Source organism: Salmo salar, chromosome 04 (assembly GCF_965601325.2).
Source record: "Salmo salar chromosome 04, fSalSal1, whole genome shotgun sequence".
In the NCBI taxonomy this organism is placed as follows: domain Eukaryota; kingdom Metazoa; phylum Chordata; class Actinopteri; order Salmoniformes; family Salmonidae; genus Salmo; species Salmo salar.
In genome coordinates this window covers 48,942,267-48,958,931 of record NC_138294.1, presented here as the reverse complement: position 1 = coordinate 48,958,931, position 16,665 = coordinate 48,942,267, and the positions used below count along the sequence as shown (strand labels likewise).

The 16,665-nt window shown below is 43.8% G+C and overlaps 1 protein-coding gene across 1 annotated transcript in view; it reads right to left on the bottom strand.

Annotated features, from left to right (window-relative positions):
* Positions 1–7: 7 nt before the first annotated feature.
* Positions 8–16,665, bottom strand: part of LOC106603167 (nuclear protein AMMECR1) — a 33,749-nt gene continuing 17,091 nt past the window's right edge. The window contains exons 3-6 of the mRNA XM_014196477.3: positions 7,006–7,120; positions 6,039–6,129; positions 5,816–5,912; positions 8–5,508 (exon numbers count right to left, since the gene is read on the bottom strand). Of these exons, the coding sequence (XP_014051952.2) occupies positions 5,394–5,508; positions 5,816–5,912; positions 6,039–6,129; positions 7,006–7,120 (418 nt within the window). The 3' untranslated portion in view covers positions 8–5,393. The remainder of the gene's footprint in view (positions 5,509–5,815; positions 5,913–6,038; positions 6,130–7,005; positions 7,121–16,665) is intronic.

Below are 16,665 nucleotides of genomic sequence, written 5' to 3'. Positions count from 1 at the left end.
CACACAATTTATTTTTTCACTTGGTTTTAAAATGTTTTATTGGATAAATGATTTTAAGGTAAATGTTTAACTACATCTCCACAGCCATTGCTCACATACCCACTGATAACCCATCAATATATACGATTTTTTTCCCCCCCCACACACTTTTTGGGGGTGGGTAATTTTTTTCTATGCCATACTATCATAAATGCCCATTACGTTTCATCACACTAACAGCAATTCAATGGGGAAGGATCTAGCTCTAAAGGTAAGTCGTTTATTTCCCAGTTCATATTATTCCATCAACATTTTCAAGTTACTAAAGTGAACCAAAAATAGAAATAAAAGGTGGGTGTGAGGGGTTACGCCAGGCAACCCCACATCCTGTCATGCCACCACAGCAGAGACTGTCACTCTGCACAGCAACATGTCTCAACTTGGTGTCTAATTTTCTGAACATAGAAAACCACAATTAATTTAGAAACTAGATCCAAAATATTTTTTTTTTGAAAATAATTGATGTACAAAAAAGTTTTTTTTCTTAAAGTACATTTTCTTATAAAAGTTTTATTCATTTGTATATCAGTGCGATTGTATTCCAGTGCAGCTACTGGGTCCAGAGTAAAGAAAAGAGGCTTTTTCATCTTTAATGGCATAAAAAAGAGAAACTCATCTTTTATATATGAAGTATAACTGCTGGTCTTTAGGAAAAAACACATAGAAACCCATAAATCTAGGAGGCACGCTATGGGGTTTTATTTTTTGTTGCACAAATTATAATGAAAAAATCTGTGACAAAATAAACTGTCCAACCAGGTAATTTCACTATCCTTGATGCCTGGTAAGGCTTCAAACAGAATCAAAAATTCATTGAATAAGCAGTTGCTAAAGAAATCAAAAGACAAGTTAGAAATCGTACAAAAAAGAAAAACAGACAGAAAAGTCATTTTGTCTCTTGCAGGGGTGTTTTTTGGAAGGACAGGAAGCCAGGCCTGAAGAGCAGCATGTGGACGTGGCCAGAGGCATCTTTGGTTCGGTCGAACATACAAAAGGTAATATGAGCTTAAGCATTCAACAAAGATATATGCATACAAGGAATGCTGGGACTAAACCCTAAACCCTGGTATGGAACCAAATGACATTCTGTCTTTAACATTATCCTAGTTGTGTCAGTATGAACAATGGGCAGAGGTGTGCTGCAAATGAGCAGTCAGAATCACATTTGACTGGTATTCATGAATCTTGACTTGAGGTAAAAAAATGACAACTTTCAGTCATTTCCATGTGAAAGTAACATACTTCAGAGGCGGCTGGTGGGAGGAGCTATAGGAGGACGGGCTCATTGTCAAACGTGGTTTCTATATGTTTGACAGCATTACATTTATTGCAATGAGCCCGTCTTCCAATAGCTCCTCCTACCAGGCTCCCCTGATATACATTAATGATAACGAATGGTCTCAGTCAAACATTAATTATGTGAGCATCCTGATGACGTCAGCAATCACTCGTCCAGCTGTCACTAAACCTGCCCATTAAACCCACCCTCACGTCCAGCCAAGTCGCAACATGGCCTTTAGCTTAAAGAAACCACTGTTATAGAGACTTACTGTACATGCATGGCAATATTGAAGAAGGCTAAAACGCTGGACTTCCTTTGAGGGAGTTGGTAAGAGCCTTCAGTCAGAACCTTTCCTTTAAGCTGTTAATCAACCCCATGGATGAGTATAGGGTACAGGACAGCTGTAAAAATGATTTAACACAGAGAGGTAAAACATGAAGTGTTGTTGGAACATCCAGTCGTGGGCTGGGCAAGGAAAGGGCCTACGATGGAGTATCAGGGGTGACAGCCCTGTTCACTCCAACTCTTTACTGTCCCAGCGCAGGAGAGAATGTTCTCTTCTGATGACACCATCTACTGAACGACAGATTTCACCTTTAACCCCAAGGCCATGAGGCAGGGAGTTGGGGGTAGAGAAGCGAGGAGGGGGGATTAGTTGGGACTTCTTGTCCTTTCAAACCTGCAGGGTGTTGACTTACACTGGTAGGGAAAAAACACCTGTTGAACAGATCTGCATATATCAAGGATAATAAGTCGGATATGATCGATGAGTCCGCATGACCAGTCACGAAACCCGCGACCGCCCCAACACGAGGTCCAATAGCACCATTTTATTTTTTTAATATATTTTATTTTTACGAGTTATACGAGTCTCTACGCTGTAGATCAAGCATGTCATGGATTAAACCATTCTGCATGTTTTATACACATACACACATGCAACAGAATGGATTGCATTTGTGTATACATATAAAATCGGCAAGCATGTAAAAGACAGCGGTGGACTTGGTTTTGCAGCATGACCAGAAAAAGTTCAGGTTGTGCTGTATTTAATGGACCAGAAAATGGGTACCTGACTGTTCAGCAGCAAGGATAGCTTTTCCCACAGTTCTCTGAAAACTGTTTTTGTGACAAACTACAAGGCCAAAATCTCTCTTTAAGTAGGCCAATTTGTCCTGTCAATATTACTAAGCAGCATGGTCTGAGGCATCAGCTCCCTGACCCCAAGAGGATATGATGGAAAGGTCATCCAATCTCTGAGCAGGGAACCACAGTGAACAGGTGAGATTAGCTTATTTTCACATCATCTGAACCACTTCTACACTGGGCTATATTAATGAAGTAGCCTGTCTGACCACAAAAGTTTCCCATCTGCCTCCCACTACGATAATGTGTCTATCCGAGGGTGAATCCGGTTCACCTTCACTGCCCTGTAGGTTGAGGTCAGGGGTTAGACGCCAGTACAGTACGGGACAGAGGAACACCATTTTACCGGTCCACATTTATTTAATCATTCGTTAAGGCAACACAACTGAAATCTGGGTCATTTCGGGTTACTGTGGATGGAGTGCCAAAAGCCCTTAACATTTTGCATATAAAAATTAAATTAAATGATTTACCCTACTGTCAGTTGGTAAAGGCTGTTACGAAAATATGTTTATTTTTTTTACAAGCACCCCTCAAAACTGTCAGTCACCACAAAAAACACAAATCAAATCCTGTACACTACACAGAGGTCACGAGATAACCCTCAACGACACTTGTTAAAACAAACCAACCACTGGACGTGGATGTGACTGACAATGAAGAATACTTTGAGGGGGAGGGGAAATGTCTTCCCTGCTCCTTTAAAAGCCCTGGCTCTTTATGTCGAGTTTGACTAAATGCAGCTTGATCCACCCTTTTCTAGTTCCCTCTGCATCGGTTCCCACCAACTCAGCCAAAAGCTGCTGCAAACCAGCTGACAAGACAGACCAACAACCTATGCATGGTCTCTAGTGGCACAGAGATGGGGAGTAACTCGTCCTGAAAACAGCAAGCACCTCAGCAACAGCATGTAATGAAGAGGAACTAATGGAGGGGTGACTTGAACAACTCAACCGATGACGATCAGAGCCAGGGGTTTAACGTTAGCTAGCTACTCAGTCCAGTAGCCTCCACAGCAGCTCCTAACGTTTGACGAGAGCACATGAAAGTGCACATCTATGGCAACCGGGCAGTCATCGAGCATGTAACATATGTGGATGTAAACATTGATTACATCAAGCTAAATTAAGTGTCATTGTGGCCACGAGCTTCAGTTAAAATGGTATCGAACCAGTGGAGGTGAGGAGGACACAAACAGGACAAAGGAGTTCAAACCTTGATGCTAACCCATGTCCACAGAGTAACTAGAGAAAGGCCAGATAATGTCTCACAGGCCCAGATTCCTAACCAGGACCAAGCACAGAGCACAATCGAAGGGGAAACAACTTTTGGGACCAAAGCCACCAGAATATAGTTGACTCGTAGCGGAAGTTGACTCGTAGCGGAAGTAAACACGGAGAAGTTACTTATTAGAGGGGAGAAAAGCAAACAGCAAAAGCCGACCACTCTTACAAAGCATGCATTAAAAAGAGAATATGGCTTTTAGTAGTTTTAGCATGTGCCCGTCACTAGACTCAAGTCTCATTCATTGGTTTTTCCTCTCAAACTAACTGCCATGGAATAACAGGATGAAGGCCTTTTTCTCAGAGGTCAATGACTTGGATCATTATTTATCTGTACTCCGCAGTCAACTCTCCAACCCAACCACATCCTCCAGCCCTGTAGATCACATTCATTCCTCGCCTGATTCACAATGACAAAGAACAGAACCTAATTTGAAGTTAAAATGGCTTCCTCCATACATTTCTCAAGTTTTAATGAGAGGGGGAAAATAACAACTGTAGCCGGACAAATTCAATTCAAGTTTCAGAGTGGCGCAGCGGTCTAAGCCACTGCATCTCAGTGCTTGAGGCGTCACTAGACACCCTGGTTCGAATCCTGGCTGTATCCCCACCGGCCATGATTGGGAGTCCCCATAGGACAGCGCACAATTGGCCCGTGTAGGCCGTCATTGTAAATAAGAATTTGTTCTTAACTGACTTGCCTAGTTAAATAAAGGTTCAATTAAAAAATAATAAAGTCTAGAAGTGTTTATCAAAAACACCATGAGCACTCGGGTGAAAATGAACGGCTCTGTCAAGCATGGTGGGAAATATTTTGACATGATCCTATTCCTAATTTAATCTAGCAGTTTCAATGTCCTGTCAGATGTGCACTTCACAAACGGCTAACCACACACAGAAAAGCAAACAGGTTTTGTAGGGTAACGCAATAAAGACCAGCTAATATTGTTTGTGTGGCATCACAACCCCACAATGTAAAATCTTGGGTATACAAGTCCCAACACCTACTCAATTACATCACTACAACGGTTTACAAAAGGCCAAACCAACCTTAACAGTCAATACTTTTTTGAGAGGAATCGCAAAATTGAGGAAACGATGCAACCTTCCAGAACTGCTGATGGCTTGCTACATGATACACACAATGTCAATCAGGCTACTAAGAAAGGAATCAACAGAAAAACACATATTCCTAATAGAAGGGAACACTGTAGAAAAGCCTATACAAAATATGAGCATATACCATTATGCAAGACTAGTCCACCATATATGACTTGCTTCCATCCACAGAATCAAAAACCTGATTAGGATTCTTTGAAAATAATCAAAGTTTAAGAAAATCTAGTATTCGTTTACTTGTCAAAAATATGAACGAAAGGGGTTATAGATATCAATATATATGCTGCAAAAACTAAATCAATAGGAGGATAAAAAGGGGGGAAAAAATGTTTTTTCTCGTCGTTATCAATTTATGCTTATTTTGCCACCCGTTGCCACGTCAACGTCTGGGAGAGCGTCAACATGGCAACGGAAACTATCATCATAAAATGGTACAGTAGTAGAGATAGCTAGACCAGGAGGGGGCGGGCTCTCCTGGGAAAAGGTCCGCAGAGAGGTTCAGTGATTGGTCATGCGGCTCGCTGTCAGGAATAATGGTTGTATGGGGGTAGAGGATGCCCGATGCCATTCTGATAGTGATGGTGCTGGCGGTGGGCGATGTACTCCGCATAGCTCTTCGTCATCTTCTCGCTACGGTACCTGAGCAGGAGGAGAGGGAAGTTAGAGAAGGCATAGTTACCCCAACTTACCTGGCAGCGGCACTACAATCTTTACTTCCTAATGCTGCTATGGATCTAGCAGTAATCGGTCACTGATCTCCCTGGAGGTACGGTGGCAAACAGGACCAGGGTGGGCTTTGGGAGGGTCACCTACAGTAATTATGCACCAGTCACATATTCCCAGCAGTGAGCAACACTTCCACTTCCAGAATTTACACTTAAGGCAAAACCCAAGCCAGCAGTGGAAGTCAGACAGCATCCGGTGTGAAAGGAGAGCAGCCTCTTACCTGGTCAACTTAATGGTCTTCCTGAAGTCATTTGTGATGGGAGCTTTGTAGCCTCCCTTTCGTAGTAAGGAATCTATGGTCTGAATGTGGTCCCATCCTGCACAGAGAAGGTTAATTCCTCTTGAATATCCCCCTTTATGTCCCCCTTGAATACCACTCCGCTCTACAACAAAGACCTCCAGTCATTCAGAGATCATAAAGGTGGACACAGGATTCCACTTACCTTGCTCTTTTGCGACCTCAGGTAGATAGGTGGCGGTGCGCTTTGATCCTTTTTCATTGAAAAACTCTATCCTAATGCCATGAACACCCACCTACAGGCCAGAGAAAGGACAGAGAGAGAGAAGAAGAGATCACTTTAATGACAGGACCAACAGAGAGAGAAATCTATACGAACTACATGCCTTCGGCCACACTGTCCAACCTACTAGAATGCCTAAATATGTCTTGCTGCACTAAGCCTAACATACTGGGTTATATTGTGTGAAAGGGGGGGATGAGAGGCTGCGAGGGAATTGGAGGTTTAGGGTGAGAACTGGAGGGCCACGGTAATAGGAGAGTGAATGGATGGAGGGAGACAGGATGTGTCCCTGTAAACCAGCACACTCGGCACAGGGCCACGATCCAGTCAAGGTAGCTCAGAGGATTGTTCCCATTATAATCCAAACCGGTAGGTGATACACAATTTACCCACCCACGTCACAACCCTTGTTCCACCCTACCCCCCTGGGGCCCACTCCCTGCAGTATAGCCCCTCTGGGTCAACAAGGTGACTGCTTATGTCCTCACTACGAAGTCATATTGCCTGTGTGTGTGTGTGTGTGTGTGTGTGTGTGTGTGTGTGTGTGTGTGTGTGTGTGTGTGTGTGTGTGTGTGTGTATGCTGATTGTCTGCCTAAATCATCCTTGCAGTGTGAATCTCCAGGCTGCAATGGGGTCCAGTTCATTCAGGACATGAAGGTGCCACTGCAGCAGAGTCCTTCCCGTATCCAATTCTCATCTCAACTTCACACTGGAGATTGTCTTTTACAGTGTGCTCTGTGTGGGGAGTGTACTGCTCTCCGGGGCACAGGCAATCTAAACTGCTGGATTCACATATGTGGAGGCCATTTCATTTCAATGAAAAATCAATGACTGAAGAGTATTGCATTAGATGAATTAATAGCTACCTGGCTTGTTTCAGTCTCTTACCTCCCAGTCAAGGTAATCACCGACGTCCTCGAAGTTGGTGAGCAGAGACACTGAGCAAAAGAGGCGTGGCAGCTCGTCCCTCGTCATGGGAGGAAAGCGGCTGTCTTTAAGAGCACTGTGGAGACAAAGGCACGGGACGTTTAGGGTGAAAATAAGCATCATTACTTTGAACCAGTTCCAACTGGAAGACCAACAGATTATCAAGGACAATGTCTACCCAAAGTTATATTTGCATTTCATCTCACACTAAGCCGAGGGCATTATGGTTATAATGAAAATAAAGATCAAATCTCTTTGGTAAGAGAACATTTAAATAAGGAAACCCTGCAAGCATATTTCTTTATCCTTTCAGAAGACAGATGGCATTAGCCGACATCTTCCATGATTCAAATCAAATAAACTATGTTTATTGGTCACAGATGTAGCGAAACGCTTGTGTTTCTAGCGCCAACAGTGAAATAATAATACACACATAATCCAAAAAGAAAAAAGAAATATCACAACGAGCAATGTCAGAGTCCGGAATATATTTAAGCAACAAGGCCAGAGTGGGTGTGGTATTTGGCCAATATACCACGGCTAAGGGCTGTTATTTGGCACGACGCAATGCAGCCATATACCACAAACCCGAGGTGCCTTATTGCTATTATAAACTGGTTACCAACATAATTAGAGCAGTAAAAATGTAAAAAATGTTTTGTCATACCCGTGGTATACGGTCTGATATACCACAGCTTTCAGCTAATCAGCATTCAGGGCTTGAACCACCCAGGTTACACACACGACCAAAAGTATATGGACACCTGCTTGTCGAACATCTCAATCCAAAATCATGGGCATTAATATGGAATTGGTCCCCCCTTTGCTGCTATAACAGCCTCCACTCTCTGGGAAGGATTTCCACTAGATGTTGGAACATTGCTGCGGGGACTTGCTTCCATTCAGCCACAGGTAGCGTTCTCCTGGCACCCGCCAAATCCAGATTCGTCCGTCAAAACTGCCAGATGGTGAAGCGTGATTCATCACTCCAGAGAAGGCTTTTTCACTGCTCCAGAGTCCAATGGTGGCAAGCTTTACAGCTCCCAACGAATAGTTACTGTGCTGACGTTGCTTCCAGAGGCAGTTTGGAACTCAGTAGTGAGTGTTGCAACCGAGGACAGATGATTTTTACGCGCTACGCGTTTCAGCATTCAGTGGTTTCGTTTTGTGAGCTTGTGTGGCCTACCACTTTGTGGCTGAGCCTTTGTTGCTGCTAGAAGTTTCCACTCCACAATAACACCACACAGTTGACCAGGACAGATATTTGACTAAGTGACTTGTTGGAATGGTGGCATCCTTTGACGGTGCCAGGTTGAAAGTCACTGAGCTCTTCAGTAAGGCCATTCAACTGCCAATGTTTGTCTATGGAGATTCCATCGCTGTATGCTACATTTTATACATCTATCAGCAACGGGGGTTGCTGAAATTGCCGAATCCAGTAATTTGAAGAGGTGTCCACACACACACACACACACACACACACACACACACACACACACACACAGTACATACAATATAAATAAATATAGTGTGTTTGTACAAGTTTGAACACACCTCATTTCAGGATTTCTTTATTTTAACTATTTTCTACGTTGTAAAATAATAGTGAAGACAACAAAACTATGAAATAACACATAAGAAAGGTTGCTGTATCGAATCCCCGAGCTGACAAGGTCAAAATCTGTTGTTCTGCAAGTCAGTTAACCCACTGTTCCCCGGGCGCTGAAGACGTGGATGTTGATTAAGGCAGCCCCCCGCACCTCTCTGATTCAGAGGGGTTGGGTTAAATGCGGAAGACACATTTCAATCGAAGGTTGTGCAGTTGACTAGGTATCCTCCTTTTTTTTATTTTACTAGGCAAGTCAAATAAGAACAAATTCTTATTTACAATGACAGCCTAGGAACAGTGGGTTAACTGCAATGTTCAGGGGCAGAACGACAGATTTTGACCTTGTCAGCTCGGGGATTCGATCTAGCAACCTTTTGGTTACTGGCCCAATGCTCTAACCACTAGGCTACCTGCCGCCCCTATGAATCATGTAGTAAAAAAATATATTAAAAAAAAAACTGTTAAACAAATCAAAATATATTTATATTTGAGTCTTTTCAAAGTAGCCACCCTTTGCCTTGATGACAGCTTTGCACTCTTACTATTCTCTCAACCAGCTTCATGAGGTAGTCACCTGAAATGCATTTCAATGAACAGGTGTGCCTTGTTAAAAGTTAATTTGTGGAATTTCTTTCCTTCTTAATGCATTTGAGCCAATCAGTTGTGTTGTGACAAGGTAGGGGTGGTATACAGAAAATAGCTCTATTTGGTAAAAGACCAAGTCCATATTATGGCTAGAACAGCTCAAATAAGCAAAGAGAAATGACAGTCCATTACTTTAAGACCTAAAGGTCACTCAATACGGAAAATTTCAAGAACTTTGAAAGTTCCTTCAAGTGCAGTCGCAAAAACCATCAAGCGCTATGATGAAACTGGCTCTCATGAGGACCGCCACAGGAAAGGAAGACCCAGAGTTACCTCTGCTGCATAGGTTAAGTTCATTAGATTTACCAGCTTCAGATATTGCAGCCCAAATAATATCTCAACATCAACTGTCCAGAGGAGACTGCGTGAATCAGGCGTTCATGGTCGAATTGCTGCAAAGAAACCACTACTAAAGGACACCAATAAGAAGAAGAGACTTGCCTGGGCCACGAAACACAAGCAATGGACATGAGAGAGGTGGAAATATGTCTGATGAGTCCATATTTGAGATTTTTGTGAGACACAGAGTAAGTGAACGGATGTGTGGTTCCCACCGTGAAGCATGGAGGTGGTGGTGTAATGGTGCTTTGCTGGTGACACTGTCGGTGAGTTATTTAGAATTCAAGGCACACTTAACCAGCATGGCTACCACAGCATTCTGCAGCGATACGCCATCCCATCTGGTTTGCGCTCAGTGGGACTATCATTTGTTTTTCAACACGACAATGACCCAACACACCTCCAGGCTGTGTAAGGGCTATCTGACCAAGAAGAAGAGTGATGGAGTGCTGCATCAGATGACCTGGCCTCCAAAATCACCCGACCTCAAACCAATTAAGATGATTTGGGATGAGTTGGACTGCAGAGTGAAGGAAAAGCAGCCAACAAGTGCTCAGCATATGTGGGAACTCCTTCAAAAACTGTTGGAAAGCATACCAGGTGAAGACGTTTGAGAGAATGCCAAGAGTGTGCAAAGCTGTCATCAAGACGAAGGGTGGCTACTTTGAAGAATCTAAAATATATTTTGATTTGTTTAACACTTTTTTGGTTACTACATGATTCCATATATGTTATTTCATAGTTTTGATTTCTTTACAATGTAGAATATATTAAACAAACCCTTGAATGAGTAGGTGTGTCCAAACTTTTGACTGGTACTGTATATACACACTACGTACAAAACATTAAGAACACCTTCCTAACATTGAGTTGCACCCCCCTTTTGCCCTCAGAACAGCCTTGATTTGTTGGGCAAGGTTTTGAACGCATTCCACTGGGATGCTGGCTCATGTTGACTCCAACGCTTCCCACAGTGTCAAGTTGGCTGGATGTCCTTTTGGTGGTGGACCATTCTTGATACATACGGGAAACTTGAGCGTGACAAACCCAGCAGCGTTGTAGTTCTTGACACAAATCGGTGCACCTGGCACCTACTACTATACCTCATTCAAAGGCACTTAAATATTTTGTTTTCCCCATTCACCCCCCGAATGGCACACACACACAATCCATGTCTCAATTGACTAAAGGCTTAAAAATCTTTCTTTAACCTGTCTCCTGACATCAATAAGTGATTATAGCCGTCACCTGGATTCAGCTGGTCAGTATGTCATGGAAATAGCAGGTGTCTTTAATGTTTTGTACACTCAGTGTATAATGGTGTGTATAGACAGTATATGTATAGAAAATGTGTGTACAGCAGTAAAAAAAAAAAAAAAACTGCTTCAGAAACAGCCCATCTGAGGGGATGTAAAATATAAATGACTTGTTGGTAGGTGCGTCTCCATATTGGCTGGACCCACAGACTTCATTTCAACCCCCACCCGGGATTCAAATTTTTCCTCTCTCTCCCCCACTCCACCCTAACAAAAGACTGCTGCAAGTTGCAACCGTTCCTGCACATGAAGACAGCACCTTCCTGCCCGTGTCATGACAGCAGACAAGACAGATTAAAGGAGTCAGTTCGTACTTACAGTCCATGTGCCATAACATACCACACCCTTTGCCTAATTCAACCGTAAGTGTGAAATGCCCATGTGGTGATGGCATTCTATCAAGGGTCTGTCTCTTCTATATGCTTTTACTGTAACAACAAACTAAAACACTGAATAGCAGTGTGTTAAATAAACTCTGCTTCTTTCAGTCCGGGATTGGGAGTGACAAGCTGAGCTCAGCAGAGACCGGCCCGGATATTTTTCTTACTAGTGGGAGACGGAGAGAAGCAACATAATGAAGACATAAAACAGGCCAGCTCACTGTCTGTGGCTGACATCACACAGCAAGTGATCTCTCAGAGTAATTGACTTTTCAGGATCCGAGGGCACGCTGATGGCATGATAAGCAGAGAGGACCTGACAAGACAGCAGTGGAACTTTAATGTAGGAAAATTGAAATCTGTTTTCCTTGATTTCTACCAGCATGTCACATGTGCAACTAGAGGGACCTCTGGACCACCTTTACTCCAGACACAGAGACACGTACAAAGCTCTCCCTCACCCTCCATTTGGCAAATCTGACCATAATTCTATCCTCCTGATTCCTGCTTACGTGTAAATACTCAAAACAGGAAGTACCAGTGACACGCTCAATACGGAAGTGGTCCGAGGAAGCGGATGCTAAGCTACAGGACTGTTTTGCTAGCACAGAATACGTTCCGGGATTCATCCGATGGCATTGAGGTCACCGGCTTCATTAGTAAGTGCATCGATGACGTAGTCCCCACAGTGACCGTACGTACATATCCCAACCAGAAGCCATTGATGACAGGCAACATCCGCAATGAGCTAAAGACTAGAGCTGGCCGTTTCAAGGAGTGGGACACTAATGCAGACGCTTGTAAGAAATCCCACTACGACCTCCAACGAACCATCAAACAGGCAAAGCATCAATACAGGACTAAGATCGACTCCTACTACACCGATTGACGCTAGTCGGATGTAATATTCACAAGCCTGCAGGGTCCGACGGATTACCAGGACGCGTATTCAGAACATATGCTGACCAGCTAGCAAGTGTCTTCACTTCACATTTTTAACCTCTCCCTGACCCAGTCTGTAATACCTACATGTTTCAAAGTGAACACCATAGTCTCTGTGCCCAAGAACGCCAAGGTAAACTTCCTAAATGACTACCGCCCGTAGCACTCACGTCTGTAGCAATGAAGGGCTTTGAAAGGCTGGTCATGGCTCACATCAACACCATCATCCCAGAAACCCTGGACCCCCTCCAATTTGCATACCGCCCCAACAGATCCAAGGATTGACACAATCTCTATTGCACTCCAACACTGCCTTTTCCCACCTGGACAAAAGGAAAACCTACGTGAGAATGCTGTTCATTGACTACAGCTCAGCTTTCAACATCATAGTGCCCTCCAAGCTCATCACTAAGCTAAGGACCCTGGGACTGAACATCTCCCTCCACAACTGGATCCTGGACTTCCTGGTGGGACGCCCCCAGGTGGTGAGGGTTGGCAACAACACATTTGCCACGCTGACCCTCAAACCGGGGGCCCCTCAGGGGTGGGTGCTTAGTCCCTTCCTGTACTCCCTGTTCACCCATGACTGCGTGGCCATGCACGACTCCAACACCATCATTAAGTTTGCCGACGACACAGCCAAAAGGGAGGTGGTCAGAGACCTGGAAGTGTGGTGCCAACCTCTTCCACAACGTGAGCAAGACAAAGGAGCTGATCGTGGACTACAGGAAAAGCAGGGCCGTGTGCACCCCCGTTCACGTCGACAGGGCTGCAATGGAGCAGGTTGAGAGCTTCATGTTCCTTGGTGTCCGCATCACTAAGGAACTATCATGGTCCAAGCAGTCGTGAAGGGGGCACGACAACGCCTATTCCCCCTCAGGAGGCTGAAAAGATTTGGCAAGGGACCTCAGCTCCTCAAAAAGTTTTACAGCTGCACCATCGAGAGAATACTGACTGGTTGCTTGGTATGGTATGGTTGCTTGGTATGGCAACTGCTCGGCATACAGAGGGTAGTGCGTACGGCCCAGTACATCACTGGGGCCGAGCTTCCTGCCATCCAGGACATCTATAACCAGGCGGTGTCAGAGGAAGGCCTTAGCAATGTCAGACTGTTCTCTCTGCTACAAGCGACACCGGAGCACTTCTACCCCCAAGCCATAAGGCCACAAGGACTATTTGCATTGACTCCCTTATTTTATTCTTACTCATAACTTACTTTATGTACTGACACTCTTGCACAGGCTCGATGTACACTCACTGGACTCTAACCACACACACACACAGCTGCTACTCTGTTTACTATCCATGCCTAGTCACTTTACCCCTACCTACATGTAAAATCAATTATCTCGACTAGCCCGTGCCCATGCACATTGACTTGTATATAGCCTCGTTATCGCTATTTTATTACCATTTTTCCTTTAGGTTATTCAGCAAATAATTGCTTTTTAAAAACTCTGCATTCTTGGATAAGGGCTCGTAAGTAAGCATTTCACGGTAATACCTGTGGCATTCGGTGCATGTGACAAATACAATTTGATTCGATTACAGGGTCAGCTAAGGCGGAGTGCAGGGAACCCATTTCTGTGTATATGCGAGTATCTTTTCATCTATTAAGACAACACAGCACCCTTCTACAGAACAAACAGCTAAGCCTCAACTAAAACACTTGAGGCTACAATCTAGACTCAAGAGCTTTCAGCTGGTCATCCTTCATTTCACAGAGGCCCTTAGCAACAAATTACACATCCCCTACGAGTCAGGCCCTCCCAATACCTGCCATTTCTCGCATTTCACTGGCTCCTCCGTTTCCTGTGTTAACATGGTTAATGGCGAGGAGGGTGGAAAACACGATCATTTTCGTCACGATAAACAGGATCGTAGACAGTCCACCCACATTCTAGAATGTCCTGACCAGCTATGACATCGGCTCTAAGAGCCTGTGGCTAAACAGCCATGGCTGGAGAAATTATTCTAATGCCCGTGTTGCATCCATTCCCTGCAGCTCCCTTGAAAGACTCCATGGGAGAGAGGGGAACGCTTCGTGCTGCTGGTGGCAGAGCAGCAGATCAAACTGATTGATTAGAGGGGCAGGGTTGGCAAATATTCCTCAGACAGTAGACTCAATATGGATGCACACACAAACATTGCCCACAAACCTCTGGAAATACAGGAGAGTAGTGAGGCTTACCCTCAGTCTCAGATGAGTCATTGTACAAATAAACCTGTAGTTTTCCTGAGCAGCCCCTTTTATTCAAATACGCTTGGCTTAATACTGTGTTTCACACGTGTTCACGGTTATAAGCTACATTTAGGCCTATAGCTGAATACAAACAACACTGCATCCACTAAGTTGATGTGTCCACATTCCTTTCCTGGTGCAGTCATCTCCAGTTCTAGCAGAGCGAGAGGGGAGTACAACAGGGACGTGACAAGTCTGCCTGGCTGGTAGTTTCAGAGCACGAGGGCCGTCTTCTAAAACAAACCGATGATCTAACTCTCTACAAAATGGCTGCTCTGAACAGCATGCATAACACATTACAGAGACACAACATGCTTTGTAAGATCCTCTGACAGTGAGAGGTGGAGCAGGATACTAAGCGGTTTATTCTCTACAGACCAACGCTGCTGAGGTAGGCTTATCCATAAAACGCAGTATAATACCAGATGGACGCCAAACAGTGATCCGATTGTCATCTATCTACTAAATATTTTAATATGTTTAATACCAGTTGTAGAGGGGCTACAATGAATGGATCTATGGTCCCAAAGATAAATGACAGAAGTGATGAGAGAATTGATGAGCTTGACCTCCCAAACGTGGTCAGTTACTTCACAGTATATATCTATAAAACAGTACAGCGAACACACACTAATGTATGACATTCCTACGGTGAATGACAGATCATTGGGCGGGTGAAGCTTTGCAGCAAGGCCCTTTCGACGCGAGCGCAGATCACGTGAGGAACACACAGACAGAGAAACATTGAAACCGCTTGTACCCAGCCACTATAGCGTGAATGCATTCTTTAATGAATTGTTTGCTCCTCTGTCTCATCCCAGCCACAGACGTATAAACACACACAAAAACAACACAGTTATCAACTGCATCCTCTCTCTCCCCCACTGTGGGCCAGCGAGGCTATCAGGTTGGTTAAAGCTCACTAACCCTGTGAAAGATGTTTAAGAAATATGACTTAAACAATAACCAAATGTAATACACATGGGCCTACTTTGCATGAAATTAGATACTGCCTTATTTCCTTTTACTGTTGCTTGTACAACGATAAAGTTTGATCATAAAGGTAGCTAGGTCTTTAGCCAGCATGGAACAAAAGCATGGGGAAAGTTGCCCGAAACTCTGACACCGTCGTAATGTCATTACATCAAGAGACATGCCAAACAGGAGAATCATACAAACTTCTTGACATCATTGATTGTCACACACACACACTACCAGTCAAAAGTTCAGACACACCTACTCATTCAGGGGTTTTTCTTTATTTTTACTATTTTCTACATTGTAGAATAAGAGTGAAGACATCAAAACTATGAAATAACACATATGGAATCATGGTGTAACCAAAAAAAGTGTTATAAAAAATATATTTGGATTAGTTTATTTTAGATTGTAGCCACTCTTTATTGATTGTAGCCACTCTTTGCATTGATGACAGCTTTGCACACTCTTGGAATTCTCTCAACTACCTCATGAAGAGTGTGCAAAGCTTTCATCAAGGCAAAGGATGGCTACTTTGAAGAATCTCAAATATATTTTGATTTTATTAACACTTTCTTGGTTACTACATGATTCCATATGTGTTATTTCATAGTTTTGATGTCTTCACTATTATTCTACAATGCAGAAAATAAACTCAGCAACAAACAAAAAAAGAAACGTCCTCCCACTGTCAACTGCGTTTATTTTCAGAAAACTTAACATGTGTAAATATTTGTATGAACATAAGATTCATCAACTGAGACATAAACTGGACAAGTTCCACAGACATGTGACTAACAGAAATGGAATAATGTGTCCCTGAACAAAGGGCGGGTCAAAATCAAAAGTAACAGTCAGTATCTGGTGTGGCCACCAGCTGCATTAAGTACTGCAGTGCATCTCCTCCTCATGGACTGCACCAGATTTGCCAGTTCTTGCTGCGAGATGTTACCCCACTCTTCCACCAAGGCACCTGCAAGTTCCCGGACATTTCTGGGGGGGAATGGCCCTAGCCCTCACCCTCCGATCCAACAGGTCCCAGACATGCTTAATGGGATTGAGAGCCGGGCTCTTCGCTGGCCATGGCAGAACACTGACATTCCTGTCTTGCAGGCAATCACACACAGAATGAGTAGTATGGCTAGTGGCATTATCATGCTGGAGGGTCAT